The sequence below is a fragment of the Hippopotamus amphibius genome, chromosome 1 (genome assembly GCF_030028045.1).
Source record: "Hippopotamus amphibius kiboko isolate mHipAmp2 chromosome 1, mHipAmp2.hap2, whole genome shotgun sequence".
NCBI lineage: Eukaryota > Metazoa > Chordata > Mammalia > Artiodactyla > Hippopotamidae > Hippopotamus > Hippopotamus amphibius.
In genome coordinates, this window is record NC_080186.1 from 170,471,060 (window position 1) to 170,497,826 (window position 26,767).

The following is a 26,767-nucleotide window of genomic DNA, read 5'->3' on the forward strand; positions in this document are numbered from 1 at the left end:
TCTTTACCTTCCAAGGCTGTTCATTACACAAACATCCTTTAGAAGATACTCCAGAACAAAAGCAGGCAGTGCCAAGACATGTGGAAATGTGAGACTCATGAAGAACTGCCTCCCAACAGGAAGTTTCACATATTTTATTGAAAAATCTAAGAAATCATGTGAATCATGTACAATATTTTCTCACAAGAAAACCTTTAAGCTGGTTTTTAAACGTTTCACAGAATTGTAAAACTTTTTTAATTTTTAAAAAGAAAAAACACAATGAAACTACCACAGTATTATAAGCTTTTGTTTTTCCTTGTTTCTAGGGAAAAGACTGAAAAATAGTAAATTTTCTCATTATGATTTGTGAGGCTAAGTACTATACTCTTTTATAAATCTGCTAAAAAGATACAAGGAAATAGGTGGATCAATGTTTTCTTTGTTCAAAATATTTTAAAAAGCTAAAATCTAATGACAACATGTTAAAATAATACACATTTTTGTAGGATGTTACCATTTCTAAAATGGTTTCTCTACACTATATCAACAGTGCAATGGTGATTCAGTGTAAATTATTACAGTGTTTCATTGTTACAATACTTGTGTTCAAGTACATGTTCATGAACATGATCAAAGTCTCTATTCTGACTTTTCTTTTTCATTATTAAAATAAGGCTATAATTACAGTAGAATTTTTTCCTATGGATATCTCTAAATCTGAACCCAATGCATAATACATTCTCTAAAAACCTGTTCAACACTATGAGGTTTGTTACGTTGACACATCTCCTGCAGATAACAGAAAATGGGCTAGTTCTGCATCAGGACACCAAAAAACAAAAAGGATTTATCTCCATATATAACTAAACCACTATGCTAAATTAGTATACATTCTGGATAACTCAATGGTATCGTTGGGGAGAAAGTAGCACCTTGGAGACAGCCCTAACTTAAAAAAATGTTTTGTTTTATTTTGTTTTTTTAATGCCTAAAGATTTTGGTTGGCTTTTTGTTTTTCCCTTCTTATTTTTATTCTGGAAACTGGATCCAACTTACTTATATAAAATTACTTATGCAGCCATATAGTATAAATCAAAATGTTTGTAGAACCAAAACAAACAACATATTGGATGTTTGGCAGGCAAAGAAATAAATTAATTTGATTAAATTATATGTAATCTGATAATATTTGGTCTGCAAAACATGCTAGTGTGTGTCTTTATAAATAATGTAATTGCAAAGAGCTGTGAGCCAGCCAGCCTGCTAGAGGTCAACTCTTCTGCTGCAGCTTTTGGGCATAGAAGTCCCTGCACGTCTCACAGCAGCGCTGATACCACCGCATGTCCTGACAGAGGTTCTTCTCACGTATCACCCGGCAGTACACAGGCCACTGATCTCCCAGGCACTTGAAAGTCAGAGCAGCTGTGAACCAGAACACAGGGAACTCAATACATGTAGATAAACTAGGTGTCATGAGTGGAAACAAAGAGCAATCATTTAAGTGGGGGGAGTCTGTACGTTGACTCATGTATATTACCTTCCAGAGCATAAAAGACAGAGATAAAGGAACACACCCACACTGTCATAAAGCAGTAAAGTGAAGGAATAATGGTCTTGCTCATGAGCTTTACAGACTTATTAAAGATCGATTTCCCAAATTCAATGAGTGTTTTGCAAATAGCTTTTAAGTTTCCACTTCATGGCTTTCACGTAAGTTTCTTTAGGATTTTTAGTTGAGAAGATTAAGAAGAAAAATGAATGTGTTCAATATGTTCATCATTACGAGAATACAAATTAATAAGTATTGTTATGGATAAAATTGCAAAGAAGGAGCAAAACAAAAATCTGCTCACACTTATTTCACATTCCTTGCTTCCTGGACAGCAGACATGTCTAGATGGAATATTTAAGAATTGCAGTTTCAGGCATCCTTAAAATCAAAGCTGATTATCAAAAGTGACTAAAATTTACAGCAATAAAGTGCTTGAAATGAGCTCTTGGTATAAAAAATTTGGTCATGTAGATTTGGCCCCTGTTCTTCTGAAGAAATAGCGTACTCCGGCATGTATAATAAAAGACAGTTCTGCTACAATTGTTTCTTTTGCCACTAGTCTAATATGATCCATTATTTTACGTTTAAAAACCTTAGATTTTCCAACCACTGTGCTTCTGTGTTTGAAGATCTGTCTTGAAGAAAAAATAAACAGAGAAAATGGAGCTTTAATTAAGTTCTTTTAATTCATTATTTTCTACCACATGATACTTCAGGAAGGACTCCAAATAATTGTTGGAGAAAGGGATTATGTTGTTTTTGAATACAAGGATTTACAGCATCTGCTCTAGGATTGCTTAACTTTTTGTCTTAACTAGTTTTAATTCTACTTGAGCTGATTATTTCTTAGAAATGTTAATTATTTGGCTTAAAAAAGAGAAATTTTATATTTCCATGAAAAATCAAACTTTCCCATCTGATTGAATCTTACGCCTGGAAAAGTATCTATGACAATTTAGCTCCCTGCACTTTGGCAATATTATTCTGTATGATTAAACTGATCCCCTGGATATTATATGTGCAAATTAAAACTGAAGGTGTTTCCCCCTTGGTAACCGTAAGTTTGTTTTCTACATCTGTGATTCTATTTCTGTTTTGTAAGTAAGTTCATTTGTACCATTTTTTAAGATTCCACATATAAGTGATATCATATGATATTTGTTTTCTCTCTCTGACTTACTTCACTCAGTATGCCAAGGGAGAAAGGAGGGGAGGGATAAACTGGGATATTGGGATTGACATATACATGCTACTATATATAAATTGTATTACTAATAAGGACCTACTGTACAGCACAGGGGACTCTACTCAATAGTCTGTAATGACCTACATGGGAAAAGAATCTAAAAAAGAGTGGATATAATATATGTATAACTGATTCACTTTGCTGCACAGCAGAAACTAACATGACATTGTAAGTCAACTATAGTCCAAAAAAATTAAGAAAAACAACTGAAGGTGTTAAATATATATTAACCCAGTGACATCCAGGAAGCAGTCTATTAAAAGCCACTAACTGCCACAAACATAAAGGCTAATTCATTCATGAACATGTGTTATGCAAATGTAGGCTATATATATTTAAAATGCATACTCTACTTCTTGATGATGTATTAAATAACAGGAATTGAGAATATATGTGAAAGCTTTTTATAACATGAAAACTATGTAAATAAATGTTACTACTATTTATTTGCATTAATATTATGTCCTTGGAGATGAAAAAAATGGTACTTCCTGTTCAGCAGTGCAGATGCATGCACCTGTTCTCCTTGAAAGTGAATTTTTTCCTCTGTCTCTCCAAAGGATAATTTGTATCCAGGATCACAAGGAAGGCTATTAACAATGAACAGATCCAAGGTATACACCACAACCTTTCCACAGACATTGCCTTAATTGAGGGTTCTGTCACGGGACTGGTCAGAATCAAAAATATGGTTACATCCTTCAACCCTTTGTAGGATGACCTTGGGTGGTATGGCATTCGTATTTCTAGGGCCTGGCTCTGAGTAGACAGCTCAGGAATGAAAATAGTTCAGTCTTTAGGATGTTTTACCCACATGATCATTTGGACTAAGCTATAGTTGAATAGATCCAATTTAGTCAGAACCAAACTAATTAGTATAGATTGATAATTAAGCTTTAAAGTGATATGAAAAATAGAAGAAGCCATGATCATTTTCACGTTTCTCAAAATCATCCCCTTTTTGGTCTGCTTACCCAGCCTGGGTGATGTTATAGTATTTACGTTAATCTTCTCATTGCAGGGCTGAAGGTGGCATGGCCTGTATGCTGCAGGCTTTTCTGAAGAAAAACATTCATTTCCATGTCTTCCTGTGATCTTATGCATGCACTGAATAACCCGGGACTGCATTCCTTTGCCACAGGTAATTGAGCACTAGGAGAGATACAAGGTTTTGTTAACTGTTCTTTTTGTTGTTTCCTTTTTCTAGGCTGTGAGCTACCTTCTCCTTATATTTGTCAAAATTGAACATAAAAGTAAAGACTCTAATTTCATTATCTAATTATTCACGGTGCTACCCAACAATGGTGTGATAGAAGTCTATTAAATGAAGTCTCAAAATTATAGTTTGTTTGAATGTTTCAGAATATTCAATCATTTACTGGCTTTTCAAATATTTACTGATCACCCATCATATTCAGGATCCTGTTCAGAAGCTAAAAGCAGCAGAAATTATTAATACTATGGGGCTGGTACTTTATTCAATAAACTTTACAACAAAAAGCAATGATCTAAAATAGATGGAGTTAGAAACAGGCTACTAAACATTGTGGAAGCTGGGCAATTTCACCCATTCTTAGCCAGTTGTTTAATATTTTAAATAATCAGTTGTACTATGGAACCAGTTTGCTGCTTTAGGATCAAAGGGAATCAATAGTATTACTTCTGAAAGCTTTTACTGCATATGATACTAATAGTGGTTAGCACTTACTTAGTATCTACATGCCAGGTACTTGTCAGGGATTACATTTATTTTAATATTTTATATGAAGCCAATGAGTACTATTATTATTCCTCTTACACAGATGAGAAAATAGAGGCTCAAATAAGTGAAACAAAGTGCCCACAGTTTTACAGCTAAGTAGTGGTACTGGAATTTGAACCTACATGTACTAAATTTAAAGACTGGGCACTTAAGCATTACTTGATACCAGAAGGTTGCTAATATTTCTCTTTATATTAACAGTTAGAAATCTTCTCTTTCCCCCATCCTGCCAAATAACCTCTTATCCATATCTTACTGTTAACCTAAACATTAATGAATTAGAAGGCCTTTTCGGTTTTCCTTTACTATAACTCAGGCTATGCAGTATGAGATAAACTCTTTTGCCCTAAGGACAATTCACAAGCATGCTGTTATCTTTAGATACAGTGATCATAGAATTTATCATTCAAATCAGGGTACTTGTGAAAGAAGTCGCTGATGATTACTCCTAGACTAGAGGCATAAAAGGGGACGTTCCTGGGTAACCTGGGACACACTATCTATAGATAGTCACGCTATCTATAGACAATTTACTGATAGATCTATATATTACATGATAAACACAAATGAATAGACACACGAAATACCTATTATGTTCCAGGCATTATCTAATATGCTTTTACACACAATGTCCTGGTTAACTCTTCCTCATAACCCTAACAACTTTACAGATGGCAACAGTGAGGCTCATAGAGATTACTTCATTCATTCATTCATTCATTCAACAAATATTCACTGAAACTTTACAATGTACCAAATGTTATTCTGGATACAGGGAAGTGATAGTACATGAAAGAGACAAAACTCTGTGCCTTCAAGGAGTTTACACTGTAATAGCGAGGAGCAAGAAGGTCCGGAATTGAAATACATTGTACATTAGATATTGACAAGTGCTATGGAAAAATTAAAGCTGGGAAGGAGGACTGGGAAAATTTGGGGTATGGGGTTCAGCAACTCAAATGGGATGATCAGGGAAAGACTCATGGAGAAGGTGACAAAGACTTGCTCCATACGAAGAAGAAACAAAAGCAAGTGTTTGGATTCCAAATAGTACGTTCTTTCCACTGTCTTCCTCCCTCCCTCCTGTCTTTTTTCTAACACATTTTAAAAGTTGCTCTTCACATATGTACTAAGTTAAAAAATATTTGAAACAAGGATGCATTGTAGACCTCCACTAAAGGGCCAAATGCTAAAATGTCAACACAATTTGCTAGCAACTGGTAAAAAACAAAACAAAACAAAGAACAAAAAACCAAAAAAACATAGGGTGCACCAGATAACTTGCCATTGATCTTTCTTTTACAAGGAAAATTTACCATGTATTTTAAACAGAGAAACTTGCACTGTCTGACAAATAATTTGTTGTCCAAATAGTTTTAATATTGCCCTGGAGGACCTTTGAAACTAAGCACCTCACGAATCAATTCCATGAACTAGAAGCCTTTAATTCGAACAGGAAACACAATCTTGATGTGCCAAGTTTACCACAGTAAAAAGGGAAATCGTAATCTTTAGAACAAACTTAAACAACAAGGCACAGAAAAACTGATGTGGGTAATCCCTCTTTCCCACCAAAAAAATGAGCCCCAAAGGCTCTGAAAATAAAATTTGTTTTGACTTAGTGATATTCATCATTTCAATCCACCTGGGAAAATTATGACCTTCCCTGCACTTGAGTACACGAGCACTATAATATTTTTAGATATTATTGTTATAGATTTCTCTTATAATGGAAAAAACCCTTTCTTGACCTTGGACATTAGTGACAATTTCTAAGATTTTATTAAATTACGTCTACATTTTAGTTTGCACGTCAAACACTAAGCATGATACAGGAAACTTCCTCAATAATTCAAACAGATTGGACTATTAAGATGAGTAGAGAAACAGTTTTGCAAATGAGAACCATGAATACAAATGGTAGCAAATTAGCAAGGAGCAGGCTTTATCCTCTTTTAAAATGAGATATATAAATAACAGAACCTTATAATTACTTCCATGATCTAAAACTTCCTTTTTGTCATTCTTATACCACACAATGAGACCTGACTTGCTTTATTTTACCTAAGAAACTTTCATCTGAACAAACTAACCGAGAGGGAAATCTCTGGGTAAAAATACGCCATGTTCAAGCTGGTGGAAGGGTACAGTAGACATTTACCTAACTCAGATGTTAGTAATATTCTAAAAATGGCCAAGGAGGAGCTGATGATGGATATAGATGCAAATTCTTGGAAAGTTATATTTACTAAGTTAGACAATAGCCCTGAGTGGGCAGTACCGGTAAAGGCAAGTTGAGATGCCAGAAAGATTTGGCAAATTTGTAGACTCATCTAAATATGAACAAATGAGGGACACAGAAAAAACGTAGCGGAAAAAACACACTCAAAAAATTCTTAACAAATTCTCAACTGAGGCATTGTCTTAGAAACAAACGAATAACATGAACTCTGAATGGCTGTGAAGTCCGTCTCACAGACAAGCCAAGGTGTGGAATCCTTTCTTCTGCCACAAAAGATGGACGAGTGGTGAGGCACTGCCCCAAAATCAAACTGCAGTAAGAAACTGACCATGGAAATTTCTCCTGACAGTATTATTTATGGCAATAATAGACAGTGCTGCAAGATCTTGGTTTAATACTTAGAAAAATACGTAAACACCTTATACCAGGTGTTCAAGGAAAGGCCATCTACCTTGAGACATTTTATTGATGTTACAATCTCATTACGTTCAAGGGTAGTGAGTGTGTGCTATAAAATATCTGGTCTGATGAAACTCTTTAAGTTTTCAAGTCTAATCTGATGCATTGAGGATAATTAGGTCTTAAACAACACAATGGTATAAATACGTTTTTGATGGATCAAATAAACATATGAGAGATGAGTTTGCTCTGTTACTAAATTCTCATTATATTATATAGAAATATTCATTTCATGATAGATTTGAATATGTTTATCAAGAACACGTATCTTTTAAAAATAAGCTACATGTATTGTTCCCCAAAGTTTCTATGAAGACCACATGCTTAGAGGCATAAATCCACTAAATACCAGTGAATAATAGCCAACATGCTCTGTAATACACTGACATGAGTAAAACATGTTTAATTCAAAGGAAAAAAGGCTGCACAGGCACCAATAAATAGCTAACTACAAGTTTATAAACTGTCAAAATGAGGGGTGAAAATAGTGAACACGATTTTAGGAGGTTCTCAAAGCTCATCCACAGTAAAACTTGAACTCACTTTTGTAAAGTGCAAAATTATCTGTCACTGAAAACTCATGAATCATGAAGCAACACCCATAAGGGCTCATGATGTAATTTACCTGGTATCATGTCTCTGCCAAATTTGCCAAAGAGCACTGTTGTCTTTTTATCCAAGAAGTAAACTATGCACTCTGAACAACTTAATTTCACTTATGAACCCTTTGTAAATGGGATCTCCATAAATATTTCTTAACTACTCTCCTATTTAGAGAAGAGACTCATTATTTCCACTGATCTCTGATTCTTGGACTGCTTCTGTGCTGCATGGGTTCTGAGATCAAGTAGATCTATTCTGCATACGTGATTTTCAACATGAAGCTACACAAGACTTCCACATCTAGTCTTAGGTATTGGGATCCCATGATAAAAGGCCAAACTTTAAAATTCCTGGTTAAATATTAGTTTCTACCTTTCCTTTCAGGACTTCAGAATGGTCAGATAGATACTGTTTGGTGCTAGTTATTTGTTACCCTGAATATTTAGATAATCCAGGTTTAGGAACCAATTGGGACACTATGGTATAAGTAAATTTGTACACTTAGTTAAATAATCAACTAGTTTGCCAGTGAGTTTATGGAATGATCAATCTGTGCATGTTAAACCCTAAAGTTAAACTGTAAAACTGTTCAAGCTGTAAGTCCTGTAAAATGTCCTCTTAAACATTATACCAAAGAGGCAGAAAACCCAAAAGTAAAAATAGTACTGCACAGTATTTATTTGGAGTTTTATTGAATAACAAACATAACTAAACTAGTCTGTTTTTAAATTCCTTAAAAAAAAACCCCAGATTTCAGTATATTTAGGGGTTAAAAATAATAATTCTCACACTTGGCCAGCACGGAGATTACCCGAGATTCCTTCCTTCTAGACTATGCCAAAGATATATATTTTGGAGAGAATGTGTATTCTCCAGGCCAACAGCTAAGGAAGGCTCTGTAATGCTTTACTCATTTCCAGCTGGCCTCTGTAAGAAATAGGAATTCCTAAATTAAGAGAAAATTGTCACTGGCAGACAGAGTTCAATTTTTTTTTAACCAATATAATAGACAATCTTCTAGAACCTGATATAATTTGTAATGATAAGTGCCAATATATAACAAGGTTAACAGCATTGACTTGGCTAATTTGTCTTTGGGAATAAATGGATTATTCCAAAATGGTTTAACAAGAGTGAAGTAGCATTCACAGTGGAGAGTGGACCTCATAAGGAAACTAAATGATGACTTCTACTGGAAATTATTAGCACAGCATTCCTATTCATTTATGTATATGTTTGGCAGTTCCATCTTTAAACTTTTTAATAAAGTGAGTGTGAAACAAGCATACTAAGGAACAAAAGTTAGCTTTGTTTTGCAAGATTTGCTATTTATTTTGGTCAGTGTTGCAGCATCTTTTTAAAGTAGTTCATCTGTTTTATTTAACGCATGAATATTTGGAACTGAATCTATTCCTAGACATCAGACATTGAGGATTTTTTGCATATGTCTTTAATTAATGCTTTGTATGGTTCTACAGTTCAAACTATTTTTGTCTCTTTAGTGAAAATGTTTGCGTATAGTTATTGCAAATCAAGGAAACGTGAGTGGCAAAAATCAAGCAGATTGCTTATGAATGATTAGCAGAGAACTGAATATGTTATGAAAGGTCATAATAATCCCCCCAATCATTTTTTATGTCAAAGTACACACTGATCACTGCAATGATGGAATAAAAAATATGTTTTGCATTAAGAAGCAATTAATAAACATAAAGTTTTGGGCCCATTTGCAATTCTGTCAGTGCTGAACCTATGAATCACAGGATGTTGCAGAGGTGAAAAAAGACTATCAAGACATTTCTATTTTATCACTATCATCCCAGTGAAACATCTTCCCACCAGAGACACTGTTTGGAAAGACAGTGATTGAATTTCCTTTTCAAATAAAATACTTTTCAGGTCTAGTCCAACAATTCTGTGTCAAAAATGGATCAGATCTTTCTGTGGCCATGTTGGAGAAGTATGTGTGTGTGTGTTTTTTTTAATAAATAAAGTCTTGATTTAAAATATCACAGAGAGTGTTATACAGCTACCTTTAACTTATTCCAACCTGAAATAAACCAGGTATTTGCTAGTTTACAGAGAAAATGCTTAAGTGTGCTTTGCTTCCATCTGCTGCTTTTCTTCTAGGTTAGATAACTGCTCTCCAACCTGATGTCAGGTATTACAGCCAAATGAATTCCAGAAAATGCAAAAGAAGTCTCCCAGCTTCCCTGAAGCTCAATCTTAAGCATCCTTTAGGCTTAAATAGCATGTTACTCAAATAAGGGTGGATTTACTTTTTAAAGAAAACTCACATTTTTAAGTAGTTTGATATACCATACAGGAAAAGGTGAAGGGAGTCATATGTTTACATAAAATTATATCAGTTACCTTACTTTTCCTGGAGAAAGATAAGCTAGTTACTAATTTTTTGTAGTAAAATATATGAAACATTGTAGTTGTTATAGAGCTAGAGTCAGTAAAATAAAATGGATCAGAAGAAAAGAAATACAATATTTAGATGTATCATACATTTTTTGCTTATTGATGAAGAAGTTTAAGTAGTCATTTATTCAATATGTATCACTGCAGGTCATGCAATGGTCTTGCCACTCAGAGAGAGGAGTGAGAAGGGTAAATGGTTAAGACAATATTAATGAAATAACAACAATATAAGGCAATAAGTAATTGAGAGAAATTAATGTCAATAATTGCAAACACATTCTGTCATTTATTGGGGAAATTAGGTATTTGAGCTGGTTCTTAAAGGACATAGATAGTTGGAAAAAGCATTCTAGACAAAGAAAGTGTATAAACAAAGACGTGGAGATTGTAGAAGTACAAACTGCTCAGGCCTGAGCTTAGCGGAGATAGTGAATTAGAGAATAATGAGACAATTCTCAATAGGTAGGTTAAGGCCTGAATACAGAAAGCTTTGAATACCAGAGTAAGTATCTGGTAGCTGACAGCATAGCCAATGACAATTCTCTGAAATTGTTTGAACTATAGGATAGAGTGGGGAAGTTATTCCCCTGTATGGAGGTAAGGAAACACATTAGAAATTGTTACTCTTGTCCTGGTGAAACTGTAAGGACTGCAGTATTATACTGGGAGTAAAGAGCAACCTAGGCAAAGACCTACCTGTGTATACAAGAAAAAGTGCCAAGGATAGCTTCTCCTTGGGTATCTTGCAAGACAGTATTGACATTTTTCAAGAAAAAGGAAATTGGGAGTGGAATATAGTTTGAGGAAATAAAATGAGGAACATTTTATAAAAATACAACAAGGAATGCCATTGGCACAGTTCTATAGTAGCTGACATTTGAGAATAAAGAAATAGGCTCCCCTCAACTCCTTTTGAGTCTCCATTTCATTGAGCATTCTTAAGCATACTTTTTTTCTCTTGTTTCTCACAATTTTTCCTCTTGTTTCTCCGAATACCCCTTTTTTTCAGTCCTTTTTGCTAGCAGTTGCTTCTGTTCTCACCAGCCTTTAAAGTTGGGAGTTTCTCAGGGCTGCATCTTTTCCATCTCCACTCCCTCCTCAGGCACACTTATAACTTTAAAATTTAAACACTGCCTAAATGTTGATGATTCTAAAATGTATATTTCCATCCCATTCCTCTCCTCTGACCTATCTACTACACACCAGTATTTAATTCTTTTATGGGCACATGAAACACAGCCCAAAATAGAATTCATAATCCTTCCCCTCTAACTTGATTTATCTCTAGGGTTTCCTATCTCATATCAGAGATCCATTATCCACACGCATTCTTCAGACCAGAAAGCTAACGCAGGATTCTCACTAAACACATGAACACCTCCCTCCTTCCCACCTCCCCACAGAAAATGAGCCTCACTTCTGCTCATTTTAACCTCATGACAAATTTCTCAAAGCCAACCATTTTCCCCATCTCTACTGACTCTACGATATGAATAGTCAGCATTTATTTAGTTACTATGTATCTGACCTTCTGCTATTAACTTTTCATAAATTATTTCATTTGGAATCAGTAATTTACCTGAACAGAAAATTCAGAATTCAAACTCAGGGCTGTCTGACTCCAAACACTGAGTTATCTCACCAATCACCTAACTTACTAATCCCCTTCCTAGAAATTCTATAATATTCTCTTAGCATCTCTCTACATCCACAACATCAATCACTGTTGATACTGTAGCCTGAAAAATGTCAGTATGAAGAAAGCAACAGTTTTCTTTTAATTTCAAACACTGTTAACCAGTTTATAAAATTAAAAGTAATACACGGATATGGTAGAATTATAAGCATAAGGGTTCCTTTCCTTCAATGTAATTTAAATAAACTGTTGTTCGTACTTCTGTGAGAAAACTTTTAACATGTATAAAAAGAATTATGTAAATATAGTTTACACTGTATAACTCTTCTGCATAACAATTACATACTTAATAGTAGTTCTTGGAGAAATTTTCTCATCAGTATGTATACACAAATATATTTTAAAAAACTACAGTATTCCACTGTTTAAATATAGTATTTTGATTTATGTAACTAGTTAATGGATATGTGGATTGTTTCCAAATTTTTGTTGTTCCAAACAAGGCTGCAATGAGCATCTTCATAAATGCGGTTAGCAAATTATGTGAGAATGCCTGTAAGTAAAATCTATGGCAATGAAGCTGTTGAGTCCAAGAACGTGTGCATTTCAAAATGAGATATCATTTTTTTCACCTATCAAAATGTTTTTTAAAAAGTTTGATAACATGTAATCTTAGAGGTTGTATGGGAAAATATATGTGGAAGCAACTGGGCAGAATTGAGTAAAATACACTTCCTCTGTACGGCAGACCCTGGGTATCTCTCAGCCCCCTTCTGTCATGCTGCCTCTCTGAGCCCTGAATTTGTGTGTGTATGTGTATTTATTTCTAAACAAGTTTGTTAGTTTTAATTCTTATACTATATGGACTCATACATATTTTGTATATAGAAAATAAGGTTATAGGTACATATTTTTTCTAATCTATTCTGCTATTTGTGTTTTGTCTCCTCAGGTAGATCTTTCCTTTTAGGTAGTTCAAAATATTTTTCCATGGATGATACCCATCACTAAAACTGGATTACTTTCACTTGCCCAGATACAGTATTTTGAAATGTAGAGAGACAGTTGCTTTGGCACATTTTACAGATGTGGGGACAGAGGTTAGGGGGCCTAAGGAACTGCTCTTCCGCATATATAAGACCAATGCAGGTTGTGCACTGTGGCTGTGCAGATGCTGGGGTGCCGCCCCAGTCAACCTGAAGCAAAAGCAGGGACCTGTTTGTTAAAACATTCTCCCTTTCATTACACTTTGCATCCATACGATGCCTTTCTAACTAGCGGGTCACTTGCATACTTGTTCTCACATTGTACGTGTGCCTTTCTCTGGGTGTCCTGGTCATCTGGTTATGTCTATCTCTGTACATCCTCTGGTATTTGATGAACATATACTTCACTACATCTAAGTAAAAAACATTCAGTGTTAAGACTACTGATTTTAATTTTATAACAGTCATCAAATTTCATGATTTTTTATGGGAAACTCTCCCCCTGCTCCCACCTATTGAAGTTCAATATCCCCAAAATGAGTTTTGGCATGTTCCGTGCTCCATCCCCTATAAAGGACATCAAAAGTAATTTTTAACTCAATGACATTTATTTACTGAATTGTTCCTAGGTATGGTTTAGAAGGTGAAATTACAGATGCCCTGCTATGCAGCATGAAAGCACTGATAGCACTAGTTTAAGAGTCTAGTGATTTTTCAAGGATCTATTAAGAAGACAGTATTTTTAAGCCCTGTGGATTAAAAAAATATATTTCTCTCACATTTTCCAATCCAAAGGATGTTAAACACATGTTCTTATATCAGCATTTATAATTATACCTATATACACACATATAATATATACATTATATATATACACATACACACACCCACACGCATATGTATACATAGACACTAATCTCTAAATTATACATTTGCTTTAGAAAGAAGACATACACACACAGTATGTGTGCCTCATTCTTTTTAAGCTAATATATTTTTGCTTTGTTCAATCATATCAGCCAACTGCATTTGACCACTGTGAGTAATCCGAACATTCTGTAAATTCAATTTTTTTATATATCTGGGGCAAGAGATACAACTCTCGGGAGATCTTAAAAATAAAAATGATAGCAATGCAAAAAAATGTCCCATTCTCTGGCAGTGCAAAGAGACAGAGACAAAACAATTTGATAGCCAACAGTTTAGGGGTTATTATGCATGGTTTAGAAGACAGCTATATTTTTCAGACAGAATGGTGAGTAACAAGTTGGGTAAATGCTTGGTGGATGTATCTAAACAACATAATAGAAAGTTTTTCTTGAGAAAAAGCATCTTACCTATCATTGAATAATTTCTTTAGTATGAACAGTTTACTCAGAGATAAGTGAATTTTTAAAGTAAATTTTCCTATTAGGCAAAATATCTCTTCCTTAGGATATCTTGGGATTGGTTTCCTCAATGTCCATATGTTTGAAACCAAGGCCACAATCTGATTTCTTCGATTTACAGACTGAGCCAACAATGACAGAAGTCAGTATGATAGATTTATATCTGTTTATGGGATAGCTGCTCAAATTTTCCTGTCCTATGAGATTATCTGTAATTATAAAAATGACAGGCAGTTATCTTTTCCAAATATTAACAGGCTTGTAGATGTAATGAGGAAATAATTCTGAATACAGATGCTAATCCATCTCAAGAACAGTTTTCTGAATTACAGAGTATTTCCGTTTGGTTTCCATCAACAAATTTTTTCCAGTTAGAAAAAAATATTTACAAAACTAGTCTCTGAAATTGAAATAATCCAATTTAAGGTTTCCTAAAGTGTGTTACAATAAATAACAAACTAGCTACATGCTCTGTAAAAGTGACCCTTGGTAAAGGAAAAAAGACAAGTGAAATACCTTAGTCTCTCTGAGATGTGCAGGGAACAGAAGAATGTTACTGAAAAGCCCTACAGTAAAGACTATTTGGCTCTCTTTAACTACAATATTTCTCTTACATGGAGACCACATCCCAAGGAATGAGTTTTCCATGGAAGATAATTTTGGGAATGCAAGAATTCATAAATTAATATGAATTCAATCTTATAAAAATTATGACATTCAGGTCTTCGGTAAATAAGAATTTTACTAATCAACCTACTTAACTATATATTTTCTCCACATAGCAGTTCTCATTTTATTAAATCTTTTTATTCTCTAGTTTCAGAATATAGTTAACATTTTCTATTTTTACATTATATTAGGATATTTAATTTGGTTACTTACTGTTATTGCCAATTATTTCTTTAAATTTGAATGGGAAATCCTTCTAACAAGTGATTGAGCTTCACTCTACTAACCTGTAACAACCCACTTAGTTTAGTTGTATTAAAACCAGTGAGCTATACATATCCTCATTTGGATTCTGGAACATCCTGCAAATTTATTTTAACTGGGGTGGGTTATATGCAGCACTAGGTTAGTCCACATATGTAGGAATCCACAGTCCTAACGTCCTAGCCTAGCCACTGGATAACAAGACATCCCCCCTTTGCAATTTTTGGATCTGGGTTTTTTGTCCCTTTTCATTTAATGCAGAAACACTAGGCTGCAGAGACACATGATTAAAAATGTGGTACTATCTAGTTATCTGTTTCAGGATATTCTTGATTGCTTTGATCAAGTTTTGTTTCTTAACTTTCCTTCAATGTTTCCTGAGTTTTCCTTCAGTGAAAAGAAATGTCTTCTGTGATTATTCATAATTTCCTACCAATGGTGATAAGTCACAATTACCACTGTCAGTGTTAATTGGAACGACAAACTTCTGTGTAGGAAACTGAAGGCAGGTCGTCAGGCCAACGATCCTATGAGATTTGGGAACAGCCTATGAACTTATCCAGAATTTCAAATTCACATGATCTGTCTCTCTAAGAATCCACTGTAACAAAGAGTAAGAAACAAAACAATGTTCTTTTCAGGGTCATGTGAAATGGTACAAACCAAACCACTTACATTGACTGCTGACCAATCTGGATAAAGGTAAAGCTCAAAATGGTAAATCTCTTTGTCTTTCTACACTTCAGTGTGTCAGTAAAGAACCTTTCAATGACACTGTTTTTTCTCTGATCATGCACTTGCCTGTTATGAAAGGTTTTAAGAATTATGCAATATGAGACCACGTTAAGGTTATAAATTTTCATTATGCAAAGCACAGTACCATCTGAGGTACATATATTAAGAAAATAATTTTTACTAGAAACAATCCAGATACATACGGGTCTTTCATAGTTACAAAAATAAATTATTAAGCAATCAATATGTTTTACTTTGAGTTTTAGCCACAACATTATTTTCAGAGAAAATGCAAAAAATTATTGTAAATGCCATTTTGAGATCTGTAGCTACCTAGAACTAGAAAATCTTCACTATAAGAATGATCTCAAAATAAGTAGAATTTCTATTAACTTAAATGCAAGTTTTACAATTAGAAACCATGTATGAGTCTGATATAATTCCCCTATCCATTAGAAAAAATTACCTTAGTTTTTAGATTCCTCTTCTGTTCAAATGAATACTGAATACAATTGTGGTTTCCTTTTGCAGGATAAGTTAAAAATGACTCATTACTTCAAGCTTTATATTTACTGATTCTAAACAAAGTTATACCATACTACCTGTATAATTAAATCATCTAGAATGATTTCTGCTTCCAGCATTATTTTGAATTATATAATTACAAAGGGCTCATAATCTCTTAACCAAAAATCTGTTAATCATATCATAATTTGATACATGGCCAAAGCTATTCATTTCCTACAATCTTAAAGGACTAAATTAAGTTCAAATTATAGAGTATGAATGGAATCTAAGAACTGACCAAGATTATGTCTGTTTCCAAGGTGTTTTTCTGTCTTTAAAATTCACTTGAAAAAGTATAAACTACTTGTTAATAACACACACAAAAGTTAACTCTGTAAAAGCTTCATGAAGGACCAAATGTTGTGTAATAGATAAAACAGTACTCTTTAATTTGCTCCTCTATTGGCCTCCAATAATGAAAACAAGAAGTTGTAGAAGTTCAAATAAAGGCAGAAAGGTCAAGTTCAGCCAGAAACTAGGGCATTTCATTAAACATAAGAGACTATGTTATTTTTTTCAAGTCAGTGTTCTATGCTTAGGACAGCTTAAATGAGTAAATACAGAATTATAATGCCAAGAAACGGGTCGTGTTTTGCTCTCCCAAGAAAGATCCTAAGGCTGTATCTATATCAGAATGTGGCACATGATTATTTCAATGGTTAACTCAAGCCAGAGCAAAGCAACCACATTTTCTTTGTCCTTTTTTTTGCCAACTTTCTAGTCTCAATGAGCTAAACACTAGCATTGTTTAATAAAGGCTGTATTACAACTACTTAGAAATCAGAGTTAACAATTATACGATGGGAGATTTTTCTCTTTGAGTATAACTGGATGTATAATTTTCTCTCTCAAGCTGAGAGCAATTTTCCTATTGTTTACACAAAACCACCAAAACATAAATGCTAGAAATCACATAGGCTGCTACAAATGCAGTAAACAGTTTGAGGCGTAAGACATATTCGTAGTAAGGCTCCATTTAGCTAGTATTACCTTGGCTCAATAGTGGTCAGTGGCTTTTAGACAGTGGGAAAATCTGAGAAAATATATATTTTAACTGATTCTCTAGTGATTCATCCATATTATTAAGGGACGAGCAGGATTTCAGAGCTAGACCTTATGGACAGTCCATTGAATAATTCTGATTAAAGCAATCCAGGGCTTAATTTTAAGTCCATTTAGGTTTATCAAGAGTTTAAAAATATTAGTAGAATTTGAATGAAACTGACAGATTAATTGACTTCAGAGGAGCACAGAAATCGACCCACAACTGCACACATCTTATTGCTATTCTTATTCCAGGAACACAGCTGATAGGAATAAGAGATCTATGTCTTTCCTCTGTCCGTGAATACTTCAGTCACTGAAACATTAATAATCACAGAGCTATTTCTTTTCTCTGTAATTATTTTGGGATGGTCTTCATTTTAACATGAAAGTGATATCTCAGGAGTAAAACAGGAGGGGAGAAATCAATAAAGTTCACATGGAGCCACTGGCTTTCACTTTTGTATGCCTTTTGAATCTGATATGCTGAGACCTCAGTCATAAACGAAGAAGGAGAAAACAGCTTCAAGGAAAAGAACAGACATATTCATGTAAAGAGAACAGAAAACACAACAGAACTGGACCTTTTACATAAGCAAAGATGCCAACAAACAGAGGTTAAAAGTCATGAAGTAAAAACAAATATTTATTAGAGCTATCCGTTACTTTCCCTACTCACAAAGGCTGTTCTAGCTAGGCAGCAATGTATTGATAGGAACATAACAAAACCAATTTAAAGTAATTCAATACAGCCTATTTAAAAAATTACATACATGTAAATTGTGGTAAAATCGAACAATTTTTCTTTCAGGCTTAGTACAGAAAACCGAAATCAATGTTTTCTAAGATCGCCCCAGTTATTTTTGATTTTGCTTTAAGATCTGACCAGAGGCCACAAAATAGGCACATTTATTAATCAATTATAATAGTATTTGTCATGCAAATAGGATTTGCTAGCCTTATCTCCCTACGCGGCAATGTGGGAACTTAGACTTCTGGGTCACAAATTACAATAAATCTTGGATCTTCTGATTTTTGCAATAACAAATTTTGTTTCTTGTAGTTAACTAGGCATAAACAACATTTATCACTTAGAATATTTCTATTAATTAATAAAGTCGGAAAAACGTTGCTCCTCTATTCTAGAAGTTTTAAAACTTTTTCTTAGAGCACAGTTATTTCATTTAAGGAAAACATCTAGAATTTCACTAGCCAAAATGAACAAATGCAGCTTCTATAGCTGATAGGGAGCAATAGGTGATCCTCCCCACACCCCTCCAAGGAGTACTTTCATTTCCTTAACCTAGTTTAAACCTTCAGTGCCAATGAATGAAGTGTCAATATAAAAGAGCTTGAAAACAATGGTGTTGTCTCTTTTCCTATTTCACTCTTTTGGAAACAAAAACACAGAGGTATTTAATGAGGGAGTCCTGACTGTCCCCCATGTTTCTTGACTTCCAAGCCATGTCTTTCTCTATCATACTACAGTACTCTATTTCTCTCTTTTAGAATTGGGAAACATAAACCCTGAACATGAAAGAAATTACATATGGTTAATCTGGAATTCTCTTTTGTCTAAAAGTTGTTTACTCTGAAGTGTGAGGTTTCTTTATATGATTCACCAGCTAAAGGCTGCACGGACTGGGCTATTTCCTAATTCTGTAGTCAGGGACTGATTTACAGTGCTGACAAATGCATCCTTTAGAATCCCAGCGTAAACTTAAAATGTTTGAAGTTGTGTAAAGGGTATAGTTCACTGGGAACTCAGATACGATGTTCATATGCACACTTTTGTTGGAGAGGAAAGGTATGAATAATCATAAGAAAACAGATTTAAATATCATGAGCTTCTTGTTGGGCAACAATGAGGAGGATGGCTAACCACAGTGTATTGTACAATGCAAACATTTCTTCCAGAATGTCCTGTAGGGTTATTTATGAACGGCCACCACTGTCCTCTCCATGTCCTGGCAGCCACAACTATTTCTTTTTTTAATGAATCAACAGGGAAGGAGAGTGGATTTACCATGTCTCTGCTAAGCCCTAGAACTTTTGGTTCCACTATAACAGATATATAATCACAGCAGAATGTAGCCAGGCACAGGGGATCATTCGATTATTGCTTACATTTCTGAAAACTAGTATTTGACAGCTGTTTTCACCAAGATATGATCAGAATTTTATCTTAAAACATGAGATTTATTAATACTCTTTAGAGTGAATATGTGAGCTATTTTCAGCTCTACTTTATTCATAAATTTTAAGTGTTACTATTACGATGACTGAACTTACTGTTCACCTGCCAAATGAATTACGTCTACTTGATCTGACCAAAGGACTTCAAGAATTCTGCTCCTTTCCGTTTCTTCTATATACAATCCCAAATAATGGTGGGGAAAGAGAATGCCTTTTACATATTAAGGTGGGAATTCCCTTTGTTTGGGTCCGTTGTTACCTTCCTTAATTATATTCTGAACGTACTTATCTAGTAGTATTCAATTTATTAGGTAAGTTTTAAGCAAAAATATTCTGACCAAAAACTGTATCACCAAAAACGAGCAGCAAAACAACAATAGATAGTATTTTTTGACAGCTTCTTTTGTGTCAAAAATGGTGTTCAGTGCTTTACACATTTTATCTTACTTATTCCTTAAAACTGTTTTATTGAGATTATGAGCCTCGACAGACAGGCTGGATTTGAACCTGGGTATATGATATTCTGTCTCCCATGATCTCTATCCTCTATGCCTCCTAAACTTCAGACTGTGTGATTACAGTACCCAGGGCAATGCTGATGTTATTGAAACTCAATACTGAGAGTGTACAGAATGATTCTCACCTTAGACCAGTCACCCATTCGCCACACATAGCACTTGGAGTAATCCTCACAGTCCTCGGCCTCCCTGGGTCTGGTGGAGAGGACGCATTTTTTTCTAGGGTTAGTACACCTCACGGTCCGATGACGTACGCCTTTGCCACATTTGACCGAACACTGGAAGATAACAGCAGAGAGTGTGGATAAAGCTGGTGATTAGGAGATATAGGCTGATGATCAAATTACATTAGGAATTGGTTTTCATCATCTCTCAAAGCCTATCACCCACAAAAAGGCCAGAATTCATTCTGGATTAGTAGAAGGAGAACACCAGGCTACACCCCAGCATCAGAGGCCAGATGGAGCTTAAGGCACAGTGCTAGAGATGAATGGGTTTCAGGAACACAGGACCATTACTACACAGACTCCTATAACACAGGGGTTTTCATGAAAGACAGATAATAAACAACGATCAAAATGTAAGATGCCAAACCTGATTGACATCAAATTTTTTGCATATAATTATGTAAAGAAATTCATTTTGTTTTTGCTAAGATTTAGTTTGTTTTAGGCTTAAGAAGTGTTTGCAAAACATGACAATTTCTAAGGGAATATGCATTCCTCACAAACTTTTCTTAAAGTTAAAACAGAGAAAACATAGCAAAAACAAAACAGATCATTTCTTTACATAATTATATACACCTAGAAATCATTGTTCTTAATGGTTGTATGGATTGAAAATACAATTCAGTTCAAAACAGTTTAGTTCATTTCATGAATAAGTGATGCTTGACTGACAATGTAATATAACCCGCAGGTATGAAGCCTGTAAGATGTAACTGACCATCTCATTTACATTTATGTCCCTGTTATGGAATATGTATAAAGCTTCCTAGTTTTACAAAGTTACACATCACTGATTATCTACACACAGGGACAAAAATGCCATTGGGTGGCAGAGGGGAGAGGGAGGGAGGGATGAAAAACATAGCAAAACTTGAAAACTGAATTTACATTTGTGTCTGAAAAAGGTCCAAAGAAAGCACTAAAGGTATACACTCAGCAAGGATGTAGTAGAGGAATGACCATGCAGATTTCAGGAGTTGTCTTCCTGAAAACTTAAGCATAGAACTCATGAAATTTTAAATATAATACAATTTGCACAAATGAGTCATTGTCACATAACATGATTTAAATTTGAATCTCTTCAACTTTAAGGTGGACTACATGTGTCATTTGGCATTTTAAGATTTACATTTTTGTTTTTTACAACCAAAACTAACCTTGAACCATAAACTCAAGTTTTACATTAAATTAAGACAAAAGAGACATTTTTTTTCCATTGGTACACTGCACTGACATATTACTTCTCCCATCTGGTGCCAAAAATCTGTATGGTATGATATTTCTGACCTATTTCCTCCTAAAGAGTTTGCAAAAATGTTAGTTAGGTTGGAGGTAGGGTATTTTTGTTTCTCTGATGTTCCTATGAATCTTTTCTCCAGACTGAACCGATCCATTTTGATGTAAAATGGGACAATGCCTTCATTCTCAAAAGTCCTCATCACAAATGAAGAAGAGTCTCTGCCAGAGTGAGGTACAGCTCAGGAAAGCAAGACAAAAGAAAGGCACGCTCTTTGCTAGCATGCTTTTCTCTGAAATTAAGTGTATTGTGTTCTGGGTGTGTGCACACAGGTGTCTTTGCACATACACAAGCATATACAAGTGTGGGGGGGGTGTGTGTGTGCACGCATATGCTCATCTAACATGCTCCAGAGCAGCCATTAAATATAAACAATGACTGGTGTTAATTATCATGAGACACATTCTGATAACAAGATAAGCATACAGTTTGGCGTGGAACAAAGCTGCATGCCACACACCACAAGCTGGTGTGTGTACGGTGCAGTGAGTCTGGCAGCACTGGGTTCAAATCCCAGCTCCAACACTAAGCAGACTTTGGGTAAACTATTTAATGTCTCTGAGCCATAGTATCACACAAGGGTGAAACTTCACTTTTTTGCATTGGTGACTAAATATTAACATGATACTGAATATGAAGTAAAAACAGAATCCCCGCGCACAGGAAATGACTGTTAAATGTTAATGTCCTTTCTTCTCCTTTCTCTTCTAAACGCTCAGGAATATACTTGCACAATGAGTCAAATGTGTATTTTCATACGTGCCCACTAATGAGTATACTCATGGTATAGAAATAAAAAAGCTGGATTCTAAAATGTACATAATACACGCTCTTGATTATGTTACAATAGTCACAGAACAAAGCATAAATCTGTGGTTTTTTTCCTATTTCAAAATTATTTATAATGAATGTATTCCTTTTTCTTTTGTTTTTTTGGGGGAAGCTCTAGTGTTTTTGTTTTTTGCTTCTTTTTTTTTAAGGACTTTTGAGATATAATTGAAATGCATTCATTTTATTACTAGAAAAACTAGTAAGTGGTGTTAAAACTGCCATGCAGAGAGACTCTGAACATGATACAACATGACCTTCTACAGGCTGAGAGTCAGAAAAGCAGAGGTAAATGGAGAAGCATCGGGGTAGGGACCACACCTCAGACCACACGCCCGCCTCCCACACAGTCATGCAGTCCTGGCCCTCGCAGCGCTGGGTGGAGGCTGGCTTGGGCCCGGCACAGTCCCTCTCCCGGGCTCTGATCAGCGTTCCATTGCTCAGTTGTTGGGTACAGGCCACTTGTCTGCTCTGCATCCCTTTTCCACAAGTCCGTGAACACGGGGTCCATTCTGTCATCATCCATCTAAAAGTAAAGTAAGAGTCACTGAGACAAGGTAAAAGATATCTACTTACTATATATTTTGACATGGCTAGAATTAAGAAATGTGACAGTAAGTTTTTTTTTAACTAATATTTGAGTTTTCTCTAAGACACCCAGACACCTGGGCTTTCTATTGCTTTGAATTCTCCACACGTCTTATCTCAGGGCCTTGCTCTTATTCGAATCTCAAAGGATATATCAGGCTCCATCCCTGTCATGCTGCATGCTTTACCTGCTGCTGCCCATCATATGGCCATATTGAAGGACTGAACAAGTATAAAATTGCTAACATACATGAGTTGTTCCTATTCTTTGAGTTCTGAATTTTCACAATAATCCCACATGTTACATACCACAACTATCGTGGCCATTTACAGAAAGGGAAACCGAGGCAAAGAGAAGTGTAGTAACTTACGAAAGGTTGTGGAGTCAGAAATTGAAATCAGGCTGCAGACTAACTCGCAAGGAGACATGCACAGGTATTTGCAAGTATAAGAAGCCTGCCGCGGAGAACCCCCTACTTACCTGGAGGAAGCAATCGCTAATACGTTATGCCCATTACGTGCAACCAGATTTCTGTGTCTGGGACCTACCCTCCAGGGAGAGCCACAGAAGCTTCTTTAGGCTAGCTGCTATCTAGTTGGAATGTGAAAGGCTACATGCAAAGTGACCTCATTTTAGAGCTCCTTGGGACTCCAATATTATTCTCGGATTTTACTGATTTAGTGATTCAGCCAATTCATATGTATTTTAATACCTAGATAAAGAGTCTTCTTCCAAACAATCATGGTAGTGATACATATCTATGTCACTTCCATTCCTAATGAATTGAGATCTACCCCAAGGACCACTCATTCAAACACTTCCCCAAATTTATTTCAGGAAGGAACCAAGGCCTATGCCAGAAAAGTGATTCATGAAATTTGGTATTTGTATGATTCCTGTCAATAAAACCCTCTCTGCCTCTCCCATTATTTGGACAACCTTATAGGGGGATCTAAATCCCCCACTAAATGACCTGCATAATCCTATTTGAGCACAGTGCAGGGCAATCAGAAGCCTTGAGCATAATTCTGGGTTCCTCACTAGCTGTGCACGTTCTTGAAACAATACTTAACAGCTGTTAAGTTTCCATTTTTCTCATCTGCTAAAGTGTTTATTATTATACTGTCTGACATACAATAGGCATTCAGTATATAGTATGTACTATATATATTACAGTGTATTTATAAACAATTTATTCTTATTCATATATTTCTCTATCTTTATCTTTCACTTTTTCAGAAAATAAACCATATGCTCAAGCTGGCTCCCGAAGACCTTTCTATTTTCACCTCACGGCTTGTTTATGGAGCATCTGCAGCCTAGATCCTTCACAGCCAGGTCCAAGTCCCTGCCTCCTACAGGGCCTTCATCCAACCCACAGGGACTGTGTTATCCTCCACCCCCTGCAACCTGGCTTGTAGCATTCACTCGACACTTATTAGATACTCCCTAGAGAAGTGGAGGGGCTCATGGGCTACCTATACAATTTGACCTCCTTTTCCTTAGTAGTATATAAGCTCTTCAAAGGCAGAGATCAATGCCTGATTCGTCTTTCACACAATAGCTTTTCATTAAACATTTCTCAAAATGGAGATCATCTCTGTTTTATGGAAATAGCCTTGAATTCTTCCAAATTTACTTAAACCCAAATGTTCCTGGCAATATTCCAAAGTTTAAGAAGTCACATGCTCATGCAACCTAGTTTCTCATCTGCATAATGGCTTAATCCTAAATGATTCTATGCTTCTGTTTCTGAAAAAGAAAAAAAAAATCACGATAACATTTGCACTACCATGCTGCCTCTAATGAAGTTCCTATCTGCTCATCTATCAAGTATGATGCAGACCTACCATTTTGCTTTGGAGTCCCCTAGTGGATTTTTCCTAAAGTGAATATTTATCTTCCAAATTTATTTCAGTTTCTGCTTCATCTTTCTGCACAAGGATACTCAGGCTATAAGCACAATTTAAATCCATCTATATGCCTTTCCCCTCCACTAGGGAACCAATCATGTAACTGCGGAAGACACTACTGATAAGAGAAGTATCTGCAATTTCACAATATCCTAATTTTTTAAATAAAATAAATTTTAGAGATCCTTAGTATACGATAAAAAGTTACTTTTTTTGATTCATTGGAAAACTGCTGAAAAATAAGAACAAAAATATGAAACATACTATAATGAGAGAAAACATTTTATGTTTTAGAATTCATCTAATTTGGAATTATCTCAGTTCCTTATCTTCAAGACTCCTTCTTACAAAGCTATTTACTAGTGCATCAATATATTTTATATTTGTTACACAGGGTTACATCAGGCCATTCGGTGACTTTTTCAATAAACGTGAATGGTAATCAGAATGTTTTTCACCATGGTGGGGAAAATAGAAGAAGCAAGAGGAACAAAAGTTTGCTATGCCAGTAAGTCTTGGAAAGATTTCCTGTGATGACCCCTCATAATTGCCTATGTCCATTTCTTACTTTCCAATATCTTGGTTCACCTCACTGAGATTGCTTCTTGGTGGTTCAAAATACATTGCCTCCTTTTCCAAGGGAAAGAAGATACTAATCTCTAACAAAAAGGCTTCCAGTCTCCAGCTGCAAAAATTTCTCACTCAGAAACGTACCGACCTTTTACAACTATTCATTTTACTGAGTCATTATCTAGGTATTTTCCCCCAAGATAGCTGAGGTCAGTGAATGAACAATAAATGGTCTGTAGTGTACACTGATTCTTCACAGACCAGGTTATGCTGTGATAAACAGTCTTTAGTCCTCAAATCCAGCTCATTTAAGATTCCTGATATATCAGAAAAAGCCCCTGTTCTTTTATCCAAATGGGAAAGCTATACAGTATATAAAACAAATGGTGTTTTAAAACATTTTATTACATTACTTAATACAAGACAAATTAGCATTTTAATGTCTAGTAAATGAGATAAAACAAGAGAGATAATTCTTAGGCATAGTAATAACAACAACAACAAAAAAATCGAGGTTCTTTAGCTGACAGGGCAAAAGCTAAAAACTCAGCTTCTGTATCTGCCCAACAGTGAATGGAAAAGACCCGAGGATCTGACCGTAGGCAATAACATTTCCTTAGGTCACCTTTTCTGTTGATTACTACCCTGCCTTATAAAAACAATTAGTTCACCTACTTACAGAGTTAGAATGAAAAGCATATAGTTCAGCTGGTGCAAAGGGCATTACTGAATATTATTGCAAGTACTTTAATGTACTTTTTCTTTCACATATTCTCTTACATATCATTCTTCTATTCTTTAGAGGCATATTTTTCCCTTTGTGGGGGAGGTCAGGATTGTTAGAGCACGAATGCAAAGCAAGGGAAAAAACAGATAATCAGCTTTTGATACCTTAAATACAGTCTACAGAAGAGCAAGTCTTGAAATTTCAGCTTTGTAGACAAAGGCAAGATTTTCCAAGTTCTTTTAAGCTCTCGTTAACATAGCATGAGCCAGATCTGGTGGGCTTAACAACTGAGTTTTGCAATAAGCTAGAAATAGAGTGAACTTAGGATGCAGTGCTATAT

The 26,767-nt window shown here is 35.2% G+C and overlaps 1 protein-coding gene across 1 annotated transcript in view; it reads right to left on the reverse strand.

Moving 5' to 3' along the window:
* Nucleotides 1-18: 18 nt before the first annotated feature.
* Nucleotides 19-26,767, reverse strand: part of ADAMTS19 (ADAM metallopeptidase with thrombospondin type 1 motif 19) — a 264,246-nt gene continuing 237,497 nt past the window's right edge. The window contains exons 20-23 of the mRNA XM_057735960.1: nucleotides 22,950-23,154; nucleotides 20,402-20,554; nucleotides 3,755-3,932; nucleotides 19-1,404 (exon numbers count right to left, since the gene is read on the reverse strand). Of these exons, the coding sequence (XP_057591943.1) occupies nucleotides 1,253-1,404; nucleotides 3,755-3,932; nucleotides 20,402-20,554; nucleotides 22,950-23,154 (688 nt within the window). The 3' untranslated portion in view covers nucleotides 19-1,252. The remainder of the gene's footprint in view (nucleotides 1,405-3,754; nucleotides 3,933-20,401; nucleotides 20,555-22,949; nucleotides 23,155-26,767) is intronic.